A 22113-nucleotide genomic window follows, 5' to 3' on the forward strand; every position below is an offset into this window, starting at 1 on the left:
CAGGTGGAATCTCAGGGGTATATTATCTGTTTACCTTCCAGTTATCCAGGTTGCGCTTAAAGAGGGGTAAAGAGGTACTCTGCTTGATGTGGAGAGGGAGTCTATTCCATAGATGGGGGAGTCTCTGGGACACAGTTCTGTCCTGCCAACAAGTCCTGTTGTGATGTCACAGACCAGGTTGAGGCCGCGCATGTGAGTTACTCACGTGGAGCTTGACTTGCGGATATGCAGCAGTCACATCAAGGTGGAGTCCATGATCACCTTGTATGCCAGACAGAGGTCATTTCTGAGGAGTCTGTATGAAACTGAGTAGAGGGATAGGACTTTTTAGCTTGTGTATGATAGATGTTTGAGGCCCTGAATTCTCCTGATGAGGAACCTCTGTAGTGTCTCCAGCTGCTGCATGTGCTTTGTAAGGTACATGCTGAAAGGGGAATTTGTACTCAATAATGGGCCTTCTAAGGGAAGACTACAGGGATGTTATGACGTCCTTGTCCCTGGATGAGATACCCTTACTTTATGATATGGGCGAAGTAGGAGGCTTTCTGTACAGCGGAAGCAACATGGTGGTCAAAAGTCAGGTTGCTATCAACCTTGGTGCCCAAATCCCTCCTCACAACTGATTGCATGCTTAGGACATTGTTATTAATGTGATAATTTGTGGGGACATCACTCTCTTCAAAGGGGATAATGATGCATTTTTGGTATTCAGCTTGAGGCTATGTTTCTGGCAGCAGTCATTTGTCTGAGTGAGACCCTCTTGGAGGATGTTCACATCACTAGGGGAATTGATGACAGCACCCAGCTTGCAGTCACCTGCAGACTTGGTGAGCCATAGCCCACTAGTTTTGGCCTATACCACAGAAAAGTATATCCCAAATAACAGAGGCCCCAAGACCAAACCTTGGAGTACACCACTTGTTTTGGGTCTATTGCTTGAGGTGGCATCCCCTGTTTTGATTAGGTGGGTTCTATAAGTGAGCCAGTTTGCTACCCATCTTGTAACATACAGATTGATGCCTAGTTGAGAGAGTTTATCTGTTATGCCCAAGTGGGGAATAGTGTCAAAGGCTTTGGCCAGGTCAAGGTAGGCGGTGTGCACAGTTTTCCCCTTGTCCATGGCTTTGGTGACTGTCTCAAAAAAGTCGACTGGATTTAGCATGCATGATCTCCCATTGATGAAGCCAAACTGTATGGGATTGAGTGTTTAGAGGTTGCCAGTGTCCTTGCTAATGAAGTCTGTGATGATCCATTCCATGGTCTTTCAGATCAGGCTATTTAGGCTGATGGGTCTATAATTTCCCAGATCGGTGAACGCTCCACCTTTGTGTAAAGGGATGGTGGCTGTCCTCCACTCAACTGGGATGAAGCCGGTACTCAGGATTTGGGTGAATAGGGTGCCTCATGGTGCTGCAAGTTCCAGCCTGAGTTCACATAGAATGCAGCCTGGCATGTTATCTGGTCCCATGGAGGCTGTATTGTTTTGCCTTTGAGAGAGCAGTGATGACCTGTCCCTAGATATAAGGGGAAGGGGACAGGTATTGGGGATGTACTGATGGGGGACAGAGGGGTGAAGTTTTCGCTGAATCTGTCAGCCAGCACGTTTGCTATATCTGTGGTATTTGTATATGTGGTGTCTTTTACCACCAGTTCTGAACAAATGTGGGTGCTTCCTTTGAGGTTGCGGACATATGTAAAGACCACCATATCATTGTCTCTAGTAGATGTGGCCAATTTAGAATTAACATTCACTTAGGAGGATGTCACTAGTGCTCTTATTTGCTTGTTAAGGCAAAGGAGACACTGCTTCCAATTGTTCTCTGGTTTTACAATATTTGTGCAAGTTCCTTTTCTGTGGCCTGTATTACTCCTATCAAGGTTCATTTGTTTGCCATTTCAGCACGTCTGCCCATGGGATCCCCTTCTTTCTAGCCTTTCTCGTGTCGGGATTTTGCTTAAGAGAATTCCGAGAAAACCAGTAGCTTCTGCTTCAGACAAACCACCTCATCTGGCTGACTTTAGGTTCTTAATATAGAAAACAGTTTTACTGACTGCTTTGACCTTTCCAAGGAGAGTATCTGAGTTGTAGGCTGTTATGGTTGGTCAATCTTGTCTCGTTTTCCACAGAGACAGGGTTTCATTGAGAAGCAATCCTTTTATGTCTCAAGTGGTATCAGAGTTTACTTTAAGCCAACTATCCCTCTCTCCTGTGTTCTTCACTGAACTCAAAAATGTGGGAAAAAGGGTACTTCATACTTTGGATATCCACATACAACTTTATTATCCTGATAGAACAAAAATCAGAACTTCCGATCAGTTGTTCATTTCTTGGGAAGATAAGAAAAGGAGACAACCTGTGTGAATAACCACATGCAAGCTTTCCTTACCTTGGTAGACACGTGGTGGTCGAAGTTAAGGTTGCTGTCAACCTATGATCCCAGGTTCCTTACCACTTAATGGGTACTTAGGGTGTTGTTATTGATTTGGTAGTGTGAAGGGACATTGTGCCGAAGGGAATAATGATGCATTTCTTTGCATTCAGTTTGAGACTGTGACTATTAAACCAGGCATTGGCATGTGTGAGACTATCCTGTAGTATACTGACATCATTTGGGCATTCAATGATTGCACCTAGTTTCCAGTCGTCTGCAAATTTGGTCAGGCACAACCCTTTAATTTTGACCTGAACTTCTGAGAAGTATACACTAGGGGGCCAAGCACTGAACCCTGTGGCACCTCACTGGTAACAGGTCTGCTGGTTGATGTAGAGTCACCCACTTTGATAGTGGATGTCCAGTTTGTGGGCCATTTGGCAACCCATCTTAAAACAAAGCGATTTTACATTCAGTTTGCTAAGTTTATCGGTAATGCCTGAATGTGGAATTGTGTTGAAAACCTTTGCCAAGTCGAGGTATGTTGTGTGCCCAGATTTGCCCTCATCAATGGCCTTGGTCACACTTTCAAAGAAATTCACCAGATCTAACAGGCAGGATCTGCCCTTCACTAGGCTGAATTGGGTAGGATCCAGGGTTTGGAGGTCACCTAGGTGTTTATTTATGAGGTCTGTAATGATGCGTTCCATGGCCTTACAAATGAGGCTGGTCAGGCTTATGGGTCTGTAATTCCCCGTGTCTGTTGCTAGGCCACCTTTGTGGAGGGGAATAACTGTAGCTATTCTCCATTCTGCAGAAACAAAGCCTGTGGTTAGGCTATGATTGAAAAGGGTACTTAGTGGTGATGCTAGTTCATGTTTTAGCCTGTTTAGATGACAGCCTGGGATGTCATCTGGTCCCATAGAGGCCATGCTCTTTGCCTTGGACATGGCTTTGAGGACCTGATATTTAGATATGTAAAGTGTGGGGGGGGGGTGAGGGAGGGTTTGTTGTAAGTTAGGAGGAGATAAGGAAGTGAAATTTTTGCCAAACTATCTGCTAGCAGGTTCGCTATCTCTTTTGGGTCAGTGTGTGTGATACTGTTGGCCACCTTAGTCCTACCCTTTAGGTTGCATATATAGCTGGAAAAGGCCTTATGGTTATCGTTGGCAGTACTTGCTAGGTTTCTCTCAGCTCTTGGAGGATTTGGCAAGTTGTCTTATTTGCCTGTTAAGGCTGAGGAGGGTGCTTTTCCATTGTTGGGTCCTTGTCTTTGTTTATTTGGACAGCAACTTTTTGCATTAATTGTAGAGTTTGTTGATGCTAGAAGTCCACTATGGCAGCTTGATTTTACTTGGGGCTCTGGCTTTGATTCTGTCTGGTACAACTGAGTTTATACACTTATGCAAGTGATTGTATAGGGCTTTAGTGGAAGTTGTGGCATAGTTACTACTTTCAGCTTGGGGTGGGGCTTGGAGTGCATTTATACCTTCACCTAGGACTGTATACTTTGCCTTGGTGAAGTTATTTAGTCTGATTTCACCCTTTGTAAGTTCTGGTGTTAGTTTGAAGGTGACTGATTTGTGGTTAATTTTAACTAATGAGGCACATACTCAAGAGGTCCAGTGAGGTATGTCTCCGGTCATTCACTCTAATGAGAACTATGATGTAGTCATAACTGTATTTGTTGCTGAGAGATGTGAGTGCATGCGTGATTTGGTGACTCCAGGTGCCGACAGGCAGCTGACCATGACTTTCTCCTTGTCCAACCTGGCAAGTGGGACATCCGTGTGTCTCGCTGTTGAATGTCCAGTGACAAGAAAACAGTTTTTTTGAGTGTTGAGCCTTACAGGCTTGGTGTGTGAGACACTGGTGGTGCTATGTCTCATGGGTGTTGTGGAGACTTAGCTGTAGCAGACTTGTGTTTTGGAGGTCTCTGGTGATTTGGTAAGTTTTTCAAGAGAACCTCTGCTTATGTGGATTTACATGTTTGATGTGTATTATGTGTATGAGTAGTGGCACTATGTGAATATGTAGTGGTGGGTGAGTTGACAGCTTTCAACTTCTACTGTTTTGAGTGAGAGAGAGCATGGATTCTAGATTCATGGTGTAAATACATCTCTTACACTCTGTACTAGACTGTTAGTAGAGGGTTGTTTGTGTATGATGCAATTGCTACACTGCCTCAAGAGACCCAAGTAAATAGGGTTGGCAGGAGAAACAATGGTAGTCCATGTCCATAATGCTAGGTTGAAGACTGTTGTCACTAGACCTGGCTTTTCAGAAATGATCACTGAGGAGCTTGGTGAATGTATATTTCTGCCTGGGTTTTAAAAGAAAATTTGTTGAATTTAACTGTCTGGCTTTGGTGCACAAGTGCGAGGTAATTTGCAATGTGCAACCAAGCAGAAATCTACTCAGATGCAGGGCCTAAATACCAGAAGCTAAAACTTGAAAAAAAAACTGTAGCAAAATTCAAAAGGACCAATGACACCTGGCTTCTCTTTACCAGTCAGGTGCCAATCAAACACAATTCTCTCACAAAAGTGCAGACAGGCTCCTTGAAATCCAAGAAGACCTGGAAAATGAGCTTGGAACAAACAAACCACTACAAACAGTTCCAGAAGCAGCAGGCCTGCATTTGGACTATGCTACAGCTACTACCTACCCTAATTTCATCAGGAAATACTAGAGAGTATTCTAACACAGCAGAAAAATAGCAGCGAGACAAGCAAAAAATGTTTAAAACAGAAAATCAGTCAGGGCTTTCATCTCTGTGCGTCGCAGAGCCGACCATGTTCTAAGTCCCTTGTAGAAAATTTAATGTTTATTGTACTCAGTACATTCTTTATGTCACTGATTTTGGATCCCAGTTTGGGTTACATGTTGTGACTATGTGATGGGAGGAGGAGTGTTGGAAAAGGGTAGAGGAACTCTAAATAACTCAAACAATGCAAACCATATATGTCTTTTTTTCTCAATTTTTTCTCGGATATAACAAAAAAAAATTCTATAACATGTTGACACCATATGCCCATCTTCCCATATGTAATCATAAATTATAACCCCAGTGCATGTCCAAGGCCCATACAGAGTGAGAAATCAGTGTTTGCTTAGAATGTGAGAAGGTTGCTTATTTTTAGAAGTCTCTAAGGTTCCTCTATAAGCAATCAAAGCTTATTTGTTCAGCTCACCAGTTTTCAAAAAATAAATATCAAAACCAGTGAGTTGGAAACACCATAAAAACACAAATTAATCCTTTCTTGTAGGAGATATGCCACACTGCCCCCCACTCCCAGTATCTTACCCAAGCTATATACACCAATGCCATTGTCGCTGCACAGTGGAAAAAAGGGGGAACATCCCAGAAAAGTCCCAAGCCGTCTCACACAATGCAGTACATTCCTATGAAACTGTGACCACAGCATTAAATTTTGTCACTAAAGCCACATGCCCACCAACCCATAAACCACTTGCAAGCATGCTTAATAATACAGTTTACAGTTAGTACATGGTCCTTGGGTATTTACAAAGCATCGTTTTCCTATCCACACGTAGGTTTGATGAGTTGGTGTGTAACCTTAAACAGAAACATAGTTATTAGGTATGCATTAACTTGCACAGTGTAGTTCTCTCCTTGTTTATTGCCTTATTCCCATGTATCTGACTGTTATTTATGTTTGTGTAACTGGATTGAAATGTAAAAGGGCAGGTGTGGTCCAGTTCATTTACAAGTGAAAGTTAAGTATTTATTTTCAGGCATGCAGGACTGGCAGCAATGCACAGCGTCAGACATCATCCAAGGTGTAGTTGTGAAAATTGTCAGACTGAAAGGAAATAGAATACAGTAGATTGTCAGCTAATCAGAAAAGTGCTAGCACAGAAGAGATGAAACTTTGTCAAAACCTGTTTTTGAGCTTTTCTAACAAACCTTTTGTCTTTTGTAGGATGATTGTTGCACTGTCAGTGACGCTTGGTATGTTTGTGATTGAACTCTGCGGGTTCTTCTCAGGAGTTTCAATGTTTAACAACGCTCAAAGCTTAATATGTATCCTTTTTGTGTCATTGCTGGAACTTAAAACAGAAATAGATAACAAACATTTATACATCTGTCTTTGACACAGTAATCCTGCATAAATGTTAGTACTGTTTTATCTTTGGCTGTGCTAATATTAAATGTCCTGGACAAGTATTAATTTTGTCAATGTATCATTGGCTTAAGTGGCTCCATGTTAGAGAGGGATAAAAGCCCTTACGGTGCTCCATATGACCCATGTTCGTTTAGTGGCATGTGTGCTGGCAAGGCCACAGTGGGAAGATGGGAGTGAGCAGCTGATTTTGGCTCTTTGATCGTGGGGGATAGGGAAGGCAGCCTAAACTTGCCTCGGTAACAAGCATACAAGCCTGGCAAACTCTGTGCTGCATAAGCGGTGAGGCAAGTAGTTGAGAGGTTGAACATGCATGGAAGCATTCAGACACTTCTCGTGGGCAGTGATCATGGAGCTGGCAAGGCTACTGCAAAGGTGAGAGAGTTATGGTATACTCCCCGGCAGCACTATGGTAATGCATCAGCATTCCTGATCTCCTCATCTACTCCAGTTGTGGGTCCAATTTAGCTCAGAGAGGCTAAGGTGGGTCTGGTAGACCATCTGAACGAGGAGAGGAGCTGCAGCTCTGAACGAGAATAGGAGCTGCAGCTCTGATGGTCATCTGTGAGGGAGAAAAAAATGATCACTGGACTGTCATTGTATTTCTAGTAGCAGCGAGACATTCCTTTTATTTATTTTAGTAGAGAGAGACATCCTGATAGCTTAGTGGGAAGATCACTGCCTCCATTGCTTGTGGTTAGTCTAACCTCCAGTCATTGTTTGAAGTTTTACATGTCATCCTTGTGTGTGTTTTTTGCAGGTACAGTGTTTTTGCTTTTCCAGCCTCCCCAAAACATGCTGACTTCACAGAATTGTCCATATATGTCTGGGTCATGGGTGAAAAGGAAGGACCAGTTTACTTACCCATTTTCCATATTCATAAAGGATGCACATACCTCCAGACGGGTAGCCCAACACAACAAATCTGAAATACTTCAGGTGCAGCTAACAATTGGGTAAGACAGCGATTCAGGTCGTAGCCTGCTATAGGTCCCCAGCCATGTCCCAAGACTCACTCCACATTGGTAAGCACCCTGGAGAATATTAGGGTCCAACCTAACACTCTCATACTGGGCAACTTCCAACTACCCCTCAATTAACTGGGAAAACTACTCGTGTACCAATCCACTTGCCTAATGTTTCCTGGAATTCATTAATTCCAATGCCCTGGACCAGCTCATTCTTACCCCCCACTAGAGGTAGCAACATCCTTGACCTGTTTATTACCAGCATGGGCGACCGTTGCGCTGCACCAATAGTCAACTCCTCCCTGGTTAGATCAGACCACAAACTAATCACCTTGGAAATCCACATCCTTCCCACCCCACCCCCGCAAACATAACCACAATGAAAAACCTCTCCAAAGCTAACTTTGGGCTCCTAAAAACAGGTGGCTAACTTCATGGCACCCATGCAAATGGAGAGTAGTTGCATGACCGCCGAATCATACACCAGTGCACTGTACGAACACATGCACAAATGCATGGATCTCTCCATATCCAGTAGAACCAAGATGCTCTCCTCCAAAAAAAGGAAGCCAATCTGGTGGTCCCCTGCCATAAACTTTACAACAGGAGGAGGAAACTGATGCAGAATAAGGTGAAGTCCCAAGACTGGAAAAACTCCCTTATCAACCTTAACAAAAAGTTGAGATGCCTCAGCAAATCCTCTAAAGCTAGCTATGAAAACGGAATTGCAGCAGATAGTAAAGACAACCACCAGGCCTTATATAGTTATGTAAAGAATCTACACTGCAATACCCAGATGTGCTCTGAGCTACTGCACAATGGTAACTCCTATACCAATACACAAACGGCCAACACCAAGAGGTAGTAAGCACAACAAAACAAAAATAATGTGAAATCTTTATTAGTCTCAAACCAGTTTCGACAAACCTGCCTTCCTCAGTGGAATATATGACAAAAAACATATATAATCATGCCATTTAAATAGTACAAAAACCCTCCAATGAAAAGTCAGCCTCGCATATTATGTAATTTCCTATAGCAATTGTTAACATTTACCTAAAAAGTAAACGGCTAATAATGAATGTCAACATCTTGTAAACTATAAATCACAAATTGTATAGTTTTTATAAATTTCATAAGTGATCATTGAGCCCCCCCCCCCCCAGTTTTATAATCCAATATTTCTCTTTTCTATTTAGAATAGAATGCCAACCCTGTCTGTACTTCTATTGCCATGAATTCTATCTGTAGTCATAAAGTAAAACTGGGCAGTACCATGAACAGTAAAATGTCTATATAGTGCGTTCGTCAACCTTTTGTTACATACATCACTCTGATGCTCAGACATATGAAGACGTGATGTCTGCCCTATGTAGAAGGCCGAACAGTTGCATGTCTCAAAGTATATTACCCAGTCCATTCCACAGTTCCCAAAAAATCTGGTATCAAAAAGCTGACTGGTATTCTTACTAGTGAATTGTTTGGACTTAAATATATACTGACACGAGGAACAATGGCCACAGGGAAAGGTGCCCAGCAATCTATCCCCAGTAATAGTAATTTGATGATGTACTGCACCCCCTGTGCTATTATGTTTGAAATGGGAAAAATAGGATCCCAATAATTTTCCCCTTTTATATGAAAACTGACAGTTGGGACCAAGGACATGATGCAACTCTTCAGCCAAAAGTATATTCCAATGTTTATTAATTACCTTCCGAATCTGATTGATATTCCGCCCATAAGTGGATACAAATCTAATATCAGATTTCACCCTCTGTGTTTTTTCCTTGTATTCCAATAATTGCATCCTGTCCAAATCTGAGGCCCAGTTACTGGCAGCTATGATATCCTGTTGTTTATACCCTCTTAACTCTAAATTTGTTAATAAGATCTTTTTGTGATGTAGTGTAATCATCCGTTGTGGAACAGATTCTTTTTATACATAAGAACTGGGACTTGAGGATGTTACGAATGGTACGGCTTGGATGAATGCTGGTGGCAAAAAGCAAGTTATTATACTGGAGGTACTTGCGATACACCTGAGGTTTGAGCGTGTTATCAGAATTTCTGATAACTGTCACATCAAGAAAATTGATTTGATGGTAATCTGAATTTAGTGTAAACTCTATTCCCCATTTATTATCGTTCAAATGCTGAACGAATTCCAATAGGTATTGCCTATCAGCTCGCCACACCAACCAGCAATCATCCAAATACCTCCTCCAAATATCCAGTTTGTTCATATAAATATTGTGAGTAGGGTCATATATCAGCTGTTGTTCAAGATATGCCATGAACAGGTCCGCATAAATGGGTGCAAAAGATGCACCCATTGCAGTACCCTGTGTTTGCCAGAAACATTCACCCCGGAAGTAAAACGCATTCTTGCTGAGTACATGCCCTGCCATACATGTTAATAATGTATTAAAACCGTCTGGATACAGATTGGCTCGATCCAACTAATAATGTAAGGCCTGGAGCCCAGCCCAGTGGAGACTGTTGGTGTATAAAACCTTTACGTCAGGGGTACATAGAAGCCAATCTGGCTCCAATTGGGTATCTGGTAATATCTTAAGAAATTGTGTTGTATCCTGTAATCTAGCACAAATCAAATTTAGTAGGGGGTTCAGGTATTGGGTCAGAAATACAGAAGGAGGCTCAGTCAAAGAACTTCTACTGGAAACTGTTGGTCTACCCAGGGGTTTTGTCAAGGATTTGTGTATTTTTGGTAATATGTATAGTATCTGTTTCTGTGGATCTGAAACAGTCAAATGTAGTCTCACAGAATCCAAAGTAATACTTACATCGACAGCCTTATTTAGGAAAGAGTCAATTTCCCTTTTGAAATTAAGTGTGGGGGTCAATAGGCATACACATATAATGTCGAGGGTTGGAAATCTGTCCATTTCCCTCCCCCAGATAATAAGAAGGATAATACAAATATTGCAATATTACCAGCTGATAAGGGAGGGGCGGTAGTCATCATGAGTACGGATTATTATCTGTTCTTTTCCTGACAAATCTGCATCTATTTGGCATCCAGCCTACCCCTCCCTGGCCAGATTCCTCTGTCCCCTCAGGCTAACCCTTTCCTTTCCTTTACTGTTTGCCAACAAATAACTACAGATGTTCTTCGTATTTCACTGTTGCAGTCATTACATTTGGGTTATCTGCTTGCAGGTAGCCCTCAGCCGGCCTGATTTTTAAAGTCTTGGGTCCTGCGTCAATTGCTGTCTCTTCTTCCATGACGTCAGGTAGTCAGGGGTATAAAACATGCAGCCGATGCCATTACATCAGTCTTTCTTGCTGTGCGGTGCCCAAAGCAGAAGCAGTTTGCAAGTGCCAGTAGGCCAACTCCTGAAATTTTCGTTTTTGAGTTTCAGAAACAGAGTCTTTAAAAAAAGCCAAGTACCCCATTGGGGATCCTTTTTCTTGCTCTAAACCGATGTCAGTAAAAGTTAACAATTGTATTTCTTGTGGAAAGCAGATGCCTCATAAAGATTTTCATTTGTACTGCATTCCTTGCTTAGGCCCAGACCACGACATCCCTTGCTGTCGGTTTTGTCCCTTATTCAATTCTTGTACTGTTCGTCTGTGGTTCATTTTTGCATCTAACTATTTCGGTACTCTGTTCAGTTATCCAGAAATGGCTTCGGTAAGCCATCCGACTACCGACATACTGAAAAAACGTCAAGATAAAGACAGAGACAGACCACATAGGTCCAAAGCTGCCGACAATGCTTTCCATTAAGCTAGTTGCCAGCTCGCCGTTACTCGGGCACTTTTGCAGCCCCTGATACCCACTACTTCAGGTTCGCAGGCCTCTACTGAGACCCATTCGGAGTCTGGTATGCCGCGAGATGCTTCTTCGACTGTGGAACCTGTGGATGTCTCTACCTTGGATGGGTCAGGAGCTGCTGTGTGGGCACCGGCATCTGAGGGTGTAATCAGGCCTACTGACTTGCATATCAAGCCGACGCAATCTTCTTCTTCAAGGCCTAAGACTCTATCCATGCCTAGAAAACTGACGTCCAAACCGCATGGTCAGGCCCATATGCCTAAAAAACAAATGATAAGAATGGCTGAAGACCTTATTACTCGAATTAGGGGAAGCCACCCTTCTCCCTGTGAGACCTAGAACTGATTTTTCTTCTGATCAGGATTCTGAAATTTCTGTTTCTTCTGATGACCAGGATTTGCCCTTGTCTACCTATGAGGATTCTGATGCAGAGGACTCCATTCCCTCTGCTTTCCCTCCAGAAGATGTCTCTCTTGGTGAAACTTTGCACACTCTTGGGGAGCATTTCCACTGGGAAAGCCAGGATTACTCTGACTCCAAAAAGAGGCTTAGGGAATTCTTACTCCTGCCCCAACACATGCCTTTAGCTATCCCTCCTGTACTGGACATTGTAGATGATGCCTTCTTGGAATCTAGCCTGGCCCCAGACACCTTACCTCTGGCTCCCAGGAAACCTGACCGAGTACCTGATTCTCACAAGTTCTTTAAGAATCCTACTGTGGACCCAGAGACCATTTCACAGGACCCAAAGGCATTAAGGCTACTACTGCCAATAATCCTACCCCCTCTGATAGAGATTCCAGGGCCCTGGACAGATGGGGTAAAAAGGTATACACTTCTGCTACTTTGGCCATTAGGGCCTTAAACTGCCAGTTTAATATGTTAAATTATCAGCAGCATATTATTGGATTACTTAAACAGAAATTGATGTTGATTCCTGACTGTGCTGAAAATAAAGAATTCTAGGATGTAATGCATTCTGCTGAACAAGTTGGTAAGCATACTTTGCAATGTAGTTTTGACTCCTTAGAGGCATCTTGTAGGGCTGCTGTTACTGGGTCTGTTCTTAGAAGGCATGCTTGGCTTAATGAGCAAACTCTGCCAGATCATGTTAAAGCCAAATTACTGGATGCTTCCTTAAACCATGACTGCCTGTTTGGCAACAAAGCAGAAGTTGTTCTTAAAAAGATGGAGGAAAAAGCTAAATCTATGAAAACTGTTAAAAGATTTCCTGCAAGTACAGCCTCCCAGATTTAGTAGGCATTAGCCTTCTAAGAATTGGTCCTTTCCTGTCTCTTTCAGGCCTTCTCAGTCCAAATCCAAGAACAGCAGACCACTTAGGCCACAGTCTCAAGGTACTCAGAGGCCTAAGCAGTGGGGGGCTCCCATTTCCAAAGCTGGAAGTAGTAAGACACCCACTGTCACAATGACTTAACCTTAAATCTTCCAAGCATTGCTCAACTGACAGCACCTTTAGGGAGGAAAGATCGCCCTGCATGCAAAAAACTGGGAACTCATTACCCAAGACAAATGGGTTTTAAATATACTTTCTCAAGGATACAGATTCCACTTCCACACCTTACCAACCCCAAAAGGTTGGCCAGACCTACCCCCATATCAGTGGCAGAGGCTCAACAGCAGGTTCTCTCTCTTGTAAGTATCAGGGCTATTCAACCTGTCCCAGCAGAAGAATGGGGACAAGGTTTTTACTCCTGACTTTTCCTAGTACCCAGAAAAGACAACTCCTGGCATCCTATCCTGGACCTGTCTATCCCAAACACCTTTTTGGTAATTCCAAAATTCAAAATGCTAACTCTTCATCAACTGCTTCCATTGCTGGGCAAAAATGCCTGGTTGGCAACATTGGATTTAAAGGAAGCACACCTGCACATCCCAGTAAGGGATTCTTGCAGAAAATACCTACGCTTCAGAGAAGGCAACATGCACCATCAGTTCTCTGCACTGCCCTTTGTCTTATCTACTGCATGCAGGGTATTCACAAAATGCCTAGCCTAGGCATTGCATTTTGCAGGAAAAGAAATATTCAAATATACCCATACATGGACAATTGTCTAATTCAGGCAGAACGCCAGGACATACTGTTAAATCATCTGGCATTTGTAAAGAAACTGCTAACCTCACTGGGGTACACCATAAATGAAAAGAAATCTCATCTAGTACCCTGCCAACAAATTGTATTCCTGGGATTAAGCTTGAACACAACTTCCCAGATGGCCTACCTCACGCCAGAGAAACAAGTTTATCTGACAGCCTACTTCAAATTACTGGCCACAAAGACCCAGTTACTGCAAGGAAAATACTGCAAGCTCTGGGGTTCATGGCCTCTTGCATCCTACTAATTCCACATGCAAGACTGCATATGAGGAAACTACAATGGTATCTAAAAAGCCTATTATGGTGTCAACATTCTCAGGACGTGGAATCTGTGATTCCTATCATCACTTGTATAAAGACAGAATTCCTTTGGCGAGCAGAGGCCTGCTACCTCAACAAGGGACTGCCATTCACTCTGCCCCCTGCCGCCAAAACCCAAACGGATGCATCAGACTATGCATGGAGGGCTCACTTGGCAGGGCAGTGTATTCAGGGCAAATGGAACCAGAGTCAAATGCACTTGCATGTCAATCAAAAAGAAATGTTAGCTGTACAGAAGGCTCTGAAAGCCTTCAAGGACCACATCCTTCCAGGACGATTCTTGGTAAAAACAGACAATGCCACTGTCATGTGGTATATAAAAAAGCAGGGGGGAACCCACTCATACCCCCTCTGTAGACTAGCCATGGCTCTGTGGAACACAGCCTTGAGTTACCAAGTGCACCTACAGGCTCAATTCCTGCCAGGCAAGGTAAACTCACTGGCAGATGACTTGAGCAGAAATCTCATGGACCCACACGAGTGAAAACTGGAACTAAAGATATTCAACATGTTGAGAAACAAATGGGGGAGCCCAGAGATGGACCCATTTGCCTCCCCTCAGAACTGCCAGTTGGACAAATTCTGCACAAGGACGTCCCACAGACAAGCTTGGAAAGTGGATGCCTTGTCCTTCACCTGGGAAAAGCTCTGTTTGTCTTTCCCCCTCTCTCTCTCTTCTCCAAAGTTCTACTAAAGGTCAAACAGGACAAACAAAGGACAATACTCCTTGCACAAAACTGTCCACACCAACACTGGTACCCCCTCTTGCACAGTGTGTCACTGCTGGAACCATGGCACCTGCCTCAGACCCCTTCCCTGCTGTCCAAGTAGGAGGGCCAGATTCTGCACCCCTAGCTTCAAACACTGAACCTTGTAGCCTGGCTAATTACCTGAGCTCTGCATTACCATCCCTCAGTAAGCAAGTGCTGGATGTCATTCTGGAGGCAAGAATGCCTAGTACTAGAAAATCCTATGCTGAAAAGTGGAAAAGATTATGTTCCTGGAGCCAAATTCAGGGGATAGGCACAACAGTGCCCAGTTTACCGCATATTCTTCAATACTTAACAGAGATGCTTCACAAGGGCCTTTCCTTCTCTTCTATTAAAATTCATGCCTCTGCCATTTCAGAACATTATAATACGGAGCCACCCCTCTTCTCTCACCCACTGCTGAAGCAATTCCTCAGAGGGGCCAAAAAATTAAGACCACCCAGGAGAGCCCCTACTCCAGCCTGGGACCTTAACTTTGTATTGGAAAAGCTCACTCTACCTTCCTTTGAGCCAGCTGCAACTGCAGAGTTGAAATTCCTTTCTTAGAAAACAGCCTTCCTTCTAGCCATCACTTCAGCAAGAAGAGTGCCTGAATTACAGGCCCTCATGGCAGTGGAGCCCTTCATCATCTTCCATGCAGAAAGGGTGTCCCTCAGGACCAGTCCTTCCTTTATGCCCAAGGTGGTGTCCAGTGGGGCCCTTAATCAGTCCATTCATTTTCCAACCTTCTTTTCTAATCCACAGAAGAAAGGAGAATGAATATTGCACTCTTTGGATGTGCACAGACAACTTAGATTTTATTTGGACAGGACTAAGCCTCTCAGAAACTGAACAGCTGCTAGTTGCCTTTGCTGCAGGCGCAGAGGGGAAGGCCATTTCAAAGCAAACCATTTCTAAATGGGTAGGCCATTGCATTCATTTCTGCTATAAGCACCATGGAAAACCTACCCCACAGGGGATAAGATCACATTCCACCACAGCTGCATCTACTTCAACAGCCTTTCTCAGAGGTGTTCCTACCAGGGACATCCTAGAAGCTGCTACCTGGAGTTCTGTTCATACTTTCACCAAGCATTACCACTTGCCTATTTTCTCTAAATCCAGAGCTGGTTTTGACACTGCAGTCTTGCAAGGCCTAAATAGCTAGTCCTAATGCTCTCTAATTGCCTCTTCCCTTCCTTAGCTTTGGGAATCTACCCAAATGTAATGACTGCATAAGTGAAACACAAAGAACATAGTACAGTTGTGTACACTTACCATAAATGTAGATGTTCGAGTGTATTCACTGTTGCAGTCCTGGTTACCCTCCCTCCAGCCCCCTGACGTCTATTTGATATACCTGTCTTGTTGTTTACTGTATTTAAGCTTTCTGGTGTATTTGCTTATAATTGGAGGTGTAACTTTGTATATAATTGCTTCCCATTATAGGGGCACCTGACATCTGGGGCAAGGAAAACTGATGTAATGTCATTGCCTGCATGTTTTATACTCCTGACTACCTGACATCATGGAAGAAGAAACGGCAACTGACGCAGGACCCAAGACTTTGATAATCAGGCCGGCTGAGGGCTACCTGCAAGCAGATAACCCAAATGTAATGACTGCAATAGTGAATACACTCTAACATCTACATTTATGGTAAGTGTACACAACTGTACTACACCTGAGTTCTGTCCATCATCCAACAGTATTATTTTATTGCTTGAAAGTCCCTTCAGCCTCTTCCTCTTCAGCTTCCTCATTTTCCTTTGGTTTTGCAAGATCTGGTGAAACAGGGAACCATCCAACCTGTTCCCTTGTCTCAGCAGGGATCCAGCAAACAGGTTTTTATTCTCAGGAAGAAGGAGTTGTGGGGGCCCATCCTAGGACTATCCTTTCTCATGGTTCCTTCCTTCAGGATGTCTGTTCAGAAACTTTTTACCTCTTTTGCTTTCTGAAGCTTTACTGGTATATTTCCCATCCCCACATCAAGATATTTCTTGAAGAGTGCTAATGAAGAACTTTGCTTGACATAGATGGGTAGCTTGTTCCAGAGTTTAGGAAGTATCTGGAACAGGAATCTATCCCTCCAGCGTGCCCTATTTATTGTGGTGACAAGGGTTAGGTCCCTAGAGCGTGTAGCTTGGAGGGATTGGGATTTCTTTAGGTGTAGCATGTCCAACATCTCTGGGTTTGACATAGCTTTATATGTTGGGTAGAGATCACCTCGGAGTAGGTGATATGCTATGGAGTAAAGCTGGAGTTTTTTGAGGCGGTCAGTGTAGGGCATTTGAGGCCAGTAATCCTCTTTGTGAGGTACTTCTGTGGCCTTTCCAGCTGCTGCAGATATCTTGTGAGGTACATTCCAAAAGGGGCGTTGTACTCTATAATGGGTCTAATGAGTGATGAGTAGAGGGGAACAATGACCTCTTTTTTTTTTTTTTTTTTTTTTTTCCTGGATGAGAACCCTTTTATGATGAGGTATGCCACGTAGAAGGACTTTCTGACTACTGTGGCAATGTGACTATCAAAGGAGAGACTACTGTCCACCTGGGTCCCAAGGTCTCTTATCACACATTCGGTGTTAAGTAGATTGCTGCCAATGTGGTAGTTCATGGGTACAGAGTTTTTACCAAAGGGGATGACACTGCACTTTTTGGCATTGAGCTTGAGGCCATGGCTCTGACACCAGGCATCTGTCTCATTGAGGCCCTTCTGTAGGATGTCCACATCATTTAGGGACTTGACTATGGCTCCTAGTTTGCAGTCATCTGCGAACTTCGTCAGCCAGAGGCCTTCTGTGTTAGCCTGTACTTTAGAGAAGTAGATACCAAACAGGAGAGGTCCCAGGATGGAACCCTGTGGCACTCCACTTGTCACTGCCTTGAGGTCAGATTTGGAGTCTGCAACTTTTACAGTGTGGGTTCTGTCAGGGAGCCAGTTGGCAACCCATCTTGTGATGTAGGGATTTATACCTAGTTTAGTGAGTTTAGCTATAATTCCAGAATGGGGGATGGTGTCGAAAGCCTTGGCGAGGTCAAGATAGGCTGTATGAACCACCTTACCCTCATCCACGGCTTTGGTGGCTGCCTCAAAGAAGTTGATCAGGTTCAGGAGGCATGATCTGCCTTTCACAAACCCGAACTGGGTGGGATCCAGAGTTTGGAGGTTACCAATGTCTTTGTTTATGAGCTCCATGATGATACGTTCCATGGCCTTGCAGACCAGGCTCATCAGGCTAATAGGTCGATAGTTCTCGGGATCAGTGGTGGCTCCCCCTTTGTGGAGTGGGATAACTGTTGCTGTGTGCCATTCAGTGGGCACAAAGCCTGATGCAAGGCTATTATTGAACATGGTGCTTAAGTGGGGAGCCAGTTCGTTCTGAAGTACGTGTAAAACGCAGCCTGGGATGTTGTCCAGTCCCATGCATGCTGTGTTTTTGGCTTTAGAGAATGCAGCTTTTACCTGCGTAGTTGTGATTACAGGGACTCTGCATTCTTCTTTTATAGATATGGGCCCTTTAGGGGGTGAGAGGGCGGTAAAGTTAGCACTGAACCGATCTGCCAGGATGTTGGCAATATCAGTTGGTTCTGTAATTTTCGTGCCTTTGTGCTGTAACTCAGAGTGGTTCTGGGTGTTGCCATCTAGATTCTTGACTTGGCTATAGAATGCTTTGTGGTTGTCCTTGGATTTAGTGGTGATTTTGTTTTCATAGCTAGCTTTGGAGGATCTTGTAAGGAATCTCAGCTTCTTACTGAGGCTGACCAGGGAGCTCCTCCACTCATGGGATTTTACTCTCTTTTGCAACAGTTGAAGTTTTTACATGTCTCTGTTTCTTCCTTTCATTATCATTTCTCTGCTTTGCCTGTTTGCCTTTCTACAGCTCCAAGGATATTTACTAAATGTCAAGCTTGTGTGGTAGCTGTCTGCAGACTTCAGGGAATTCAAATATTCCTTTATCTGGACAACCTTCTGATTCAAGCCTCCTCTCAGCAGCTTCTGCTTCAAAATCTACACTTCACTATGTTTGTACTGCACAGTGTGAGATTCACCCTCAATCTCAAAAAGTATGTGTTGACTGCCTCACAGGACCAAGTGTTGCAAGGTTGCAGGCTTCAGACCATCCCAAAGCTGGCTTGCCTCCCAAGAACCTCTTTTTGACTGCTTATTTTCCAGTATATTCTTCTTCTGGTTCTTCCTGTAAGGTAATTTTTCCAAGCTGTTGGGTACATGGCATCCACCTTTCCCATGGTTCTTTTTGCCAGACAACATATAAGGAAGTTTCAGTGGTATCTTGATACTTTTTGGCTTCAACATAGATACCCTCTGGAGTATCTGGTCCCTCTCTTACCTTGTCTCAATATTGAACTGTGCTGTTGGATTCATCAGATTTCCCTAAATCCCAGTCTGCCTTTTCAGGCTCCTCTCTCTACTCAGGAGCTGTACATAGATGATTCCAATTGGGGTTGGGGAGCTTCCTACAATAACCTGAAAATCTAGGGTTTTTGGTCCCATCAACAGATGTCATACCATGTCAACATCAGAGAGATGAGAGCCTTGATCCTAGCTCTTCAGGCCTTTCACTCCCTCTGTGTTACATGTCCTGAAAAGGTTTTTCTAGGCAATACCATAGTCATGTGGTACATTAACAAGCAGGAGGGCACAACATTTTACCTTCTCTGCAGGCTCGCTGTTCACACTTGTGGTTTTTCAGTCCACCGTCACTTGTTTGTTTGGGTGATTTACACTTTTCAGAGCTCAATTTAGTGATATGTATGAGCAGGTCCAGGGTACATCATCGCGAATGGGTGCTTCACAGGGAGGTATTTCTGGACATTACACATCGGTGGATACTAGTGCGTTGGAGATCTCTGCTTTCCCTCTGAACAGACAACTTTCCCAGTTCACGCAAGACAATGGATGCCTCTTTCACCCTCACTTGTCCACCCTCCAGCTAACACTTTGGGTGATGGGGTTTTGATTCTTTTCACGCACCAGTTATCTGAGGATGTGCTTTGGGAGGGCAGAAAGAAAAACTACTAGAATATTCTGTGTGGCTAAATGGAAGAGTTTTTCTGTTTGGTGCTCAAGCATGACCTGGAACTTTTTCTGTGGGGATCCGTAAAGTCCTTTTCTATTTTTGTGAATTGTTCACTGCTGGTTTGGCATATTCTTCTGTTAATTTGTCAGCCATTCTGTTTTCTGCCCGTGAATCCATCTTTGGCTTCTAGTTTTGAAGTCAGATAATTTGTAAAAGCATGCTTAATATAAGGTTTTCAAAAAAGCCTATTCCTCCTTCTTGGGACCTAACCTTTGTTCTTGAAAAATTGACTCTGTCCCTTTTTGAGCCTGTCCTTTCTTCCATGCAGCAGTGTACTTAAGACTGTATTGTTAGTGGCTCTTACTTCTGCCAAGAGGGTTTCTGAACTCCATGTCCTCATGGCAGTTGCCCCTTTTGTGGCTTTTCACAAGGACAGGGTGTCTATTCATGCCAATCTTTCTTTTATGGCCAAGGTGGTTAATGATTTTTCCTTGAATCAGTCTATTCATCTTCCTTCCCCCACAATCTGCTAGTGAGATGGTACTACACACCTTGGATTTACATAGACAACTCTGATATTACTTGGTAAGACAAAACACATCAGAACATCTGAGTAACCTTTTGTTTCCTTTCATACCAGAAATTGTTTTGGCAGTCTAAGCAAATCTTCTCCCCCTGGACTTCTAAGGCCATTTCTTTTTGTTAATCTTTTCATGGCAAGCAGCTTTCCTCTTCTGTTTGTGCTCATTCTGCCAGCGCAGTAGACTCTTCTAGTGATTTTTCTTTTCAGGGTTCTGGATACTAGACCTACCTTGGAAAATGTATGTGGTCTTCTGTTCACACTTTTACCAAACATCATAAATTGGATGTCTTTTCCAGGGCCAAGGAAGGACTTGCCAAGCTTACTTCATGGGTTTGTGGAGGGCTCTTCTCTGTCTTCCTCCTATATTTTCCAGGAACTTTGTACTTTCCCAAGAGTAAAGAATAATGCAACAGTGATGAGAGGACATAGTACAGTTGCACAAGATCATACCATAACAGTAGATGCCCTACTTCTAACTGTTGCAATATTGTGTCCCTCCTTCCTGCTCCCTATTTTCTGTGGCTCTGCTTTGGCCGAGAGGTCTTCGTCCATATCTCCTTCTGATTTCCTTCCTGGAAGTGCATGTTATTGTTTCTCTGGGGTTGTTCAAGTTCTTAGGCACTTCAGTTCTGAGGATTAGGCATCTGTACATCACATATGTAACTTATACCTTGCATGTAGGACGTGTCTGGCATTCAGTGCCTGGAAGATGGAAAGCCTTTGGTATACTAGTCTGATGTTGTTAGACTGTCTTCAGTAGCATATCCCAAGAGTAAAAAATACTGCAACAGTAAGAAGTAGAATGACTGTTAAGGTAAGATCTTACACAACTGTACTTTACAGTCTTGCAACCTCCTAGAGATAGTGAGACAGGCTTTATACTGTCTATCATCGATTCCTGTTTTTTCCAAAGTGCAGAGACCTTGAAGTGAGAATAGTTACATGTGGAGGTATGGGGAATTCTCCATGGAGAAACTGATTTTGCAAAATTTTTCTCATATTGCTTGTGAGTTTGACACTTGTACAAATTTCTAAGATCTCAGCCTTCTGCAGAACAAGTTGTTGGCGAGTTTTTATGTTGCAAGGTTGTATGTCTTAGATATCAGATCTGCAAGACACAAGTCATTTAACATCAAGAACTCCCACCCTTCACCCCCATCAGATTTCATTATTTGCAAATGGAAACATCTTTATTTGAACATTACTCCTGCTGACTAAACTTCTGTTTCATGTCTAGTTCTGTTAGCTTTGCGGTCAGATATTTTTATTATGTTTACTTTGAAGTTTTCCTTTGAGTTCCTTGGCCAGAAGAAGAAATAATGCTTGCCAGTGCAGAATATACAGATGGCTTGTATCGGCCTTCATGATTCCATTATTATAGCAAAAAGCCTGTACCAGATGGTAAAACTGAAGCAAAATGGCTCAGACCTACCACAGTTCATAGTTGAATAAACCCTCTAGGTAGGATTATTGCCCAGCTGCCTGTTCTTCATAGACATAATATTATGGTTAGTGCATCACACAGTTGTACTTTTCTGACATTTATTTTGAAATTAGACAGGTTTAATTTCTCTACAACATGAATTTTAAATCCAAGTCGCAACAGTTCCCTATTGGTGTCAGGTAAAGTTAGGGTTTGTGCCCTGTCATCGTTACAAGTAGTTTTGTTTTGAGTAGTCATGAGTCGGATTTATTTGTGAATTCACTTGTCCAGCTTCAGACAAGTCATATTTCTAGTACTAACCATCCAGAACAAAAATTTATTTAGAAAGTATTTACCAGTATATGCATCGTTACTAGTTTTGGTATCTTATACAAATCATAGCTAGTTTTGTTATCTACAAGTGTATGCTGAATAACTCATTTTAGTGGCACCTATCAGCAAATGTTGACTTGTTAATTTTAATAGTGTGTGCCACTGTAAAACAACTCCTATGCCATTTATGCCATATACTTGTGAGTCATGGCTTTGATAATGGTATAGGGTATCTCTCTTGTTTCTCCATAACCTAAG

General features: G+C 43.1%; 1 protein-coding gene across 2 annotated transcripts in view; it reads left to right on the forward strand.

Moving 5' to 3' along the window:
• The window catches only part of TMEM107 (transmembrane protein 107), a gene marked incomplete at its 5' end in the record, with an annotated part of 310992 nt that overhangs the window by 46839 nt on the left and 242040 nt on the right, over nt 1–22113 (forward strand). For both annotated transcript variants that reach the window (XM_044077280.1, XM_044077281.1), the window contains 1 exon segment: nt 6320–6420. In XM_044077280.1, coding sequence (XP_043933215.1) covers nt 6320–6420 — 101 coding nt within the window.

Source organism: Protopterus annectens, chromosome 7.part0 (assembly GCF_019279795.1).
Source record: "Protopterus annectens isolate FY-2018-M chromosome 7.part0, PAN1.0, whole genome shotgun sequence".
Taxonomy (NCBI): domain Eukaryota; kingdom Metazoa; phylum Chordata; order Ceratodontiformes; family Protopteridae; genus Protopterus; species Protopterus annectens.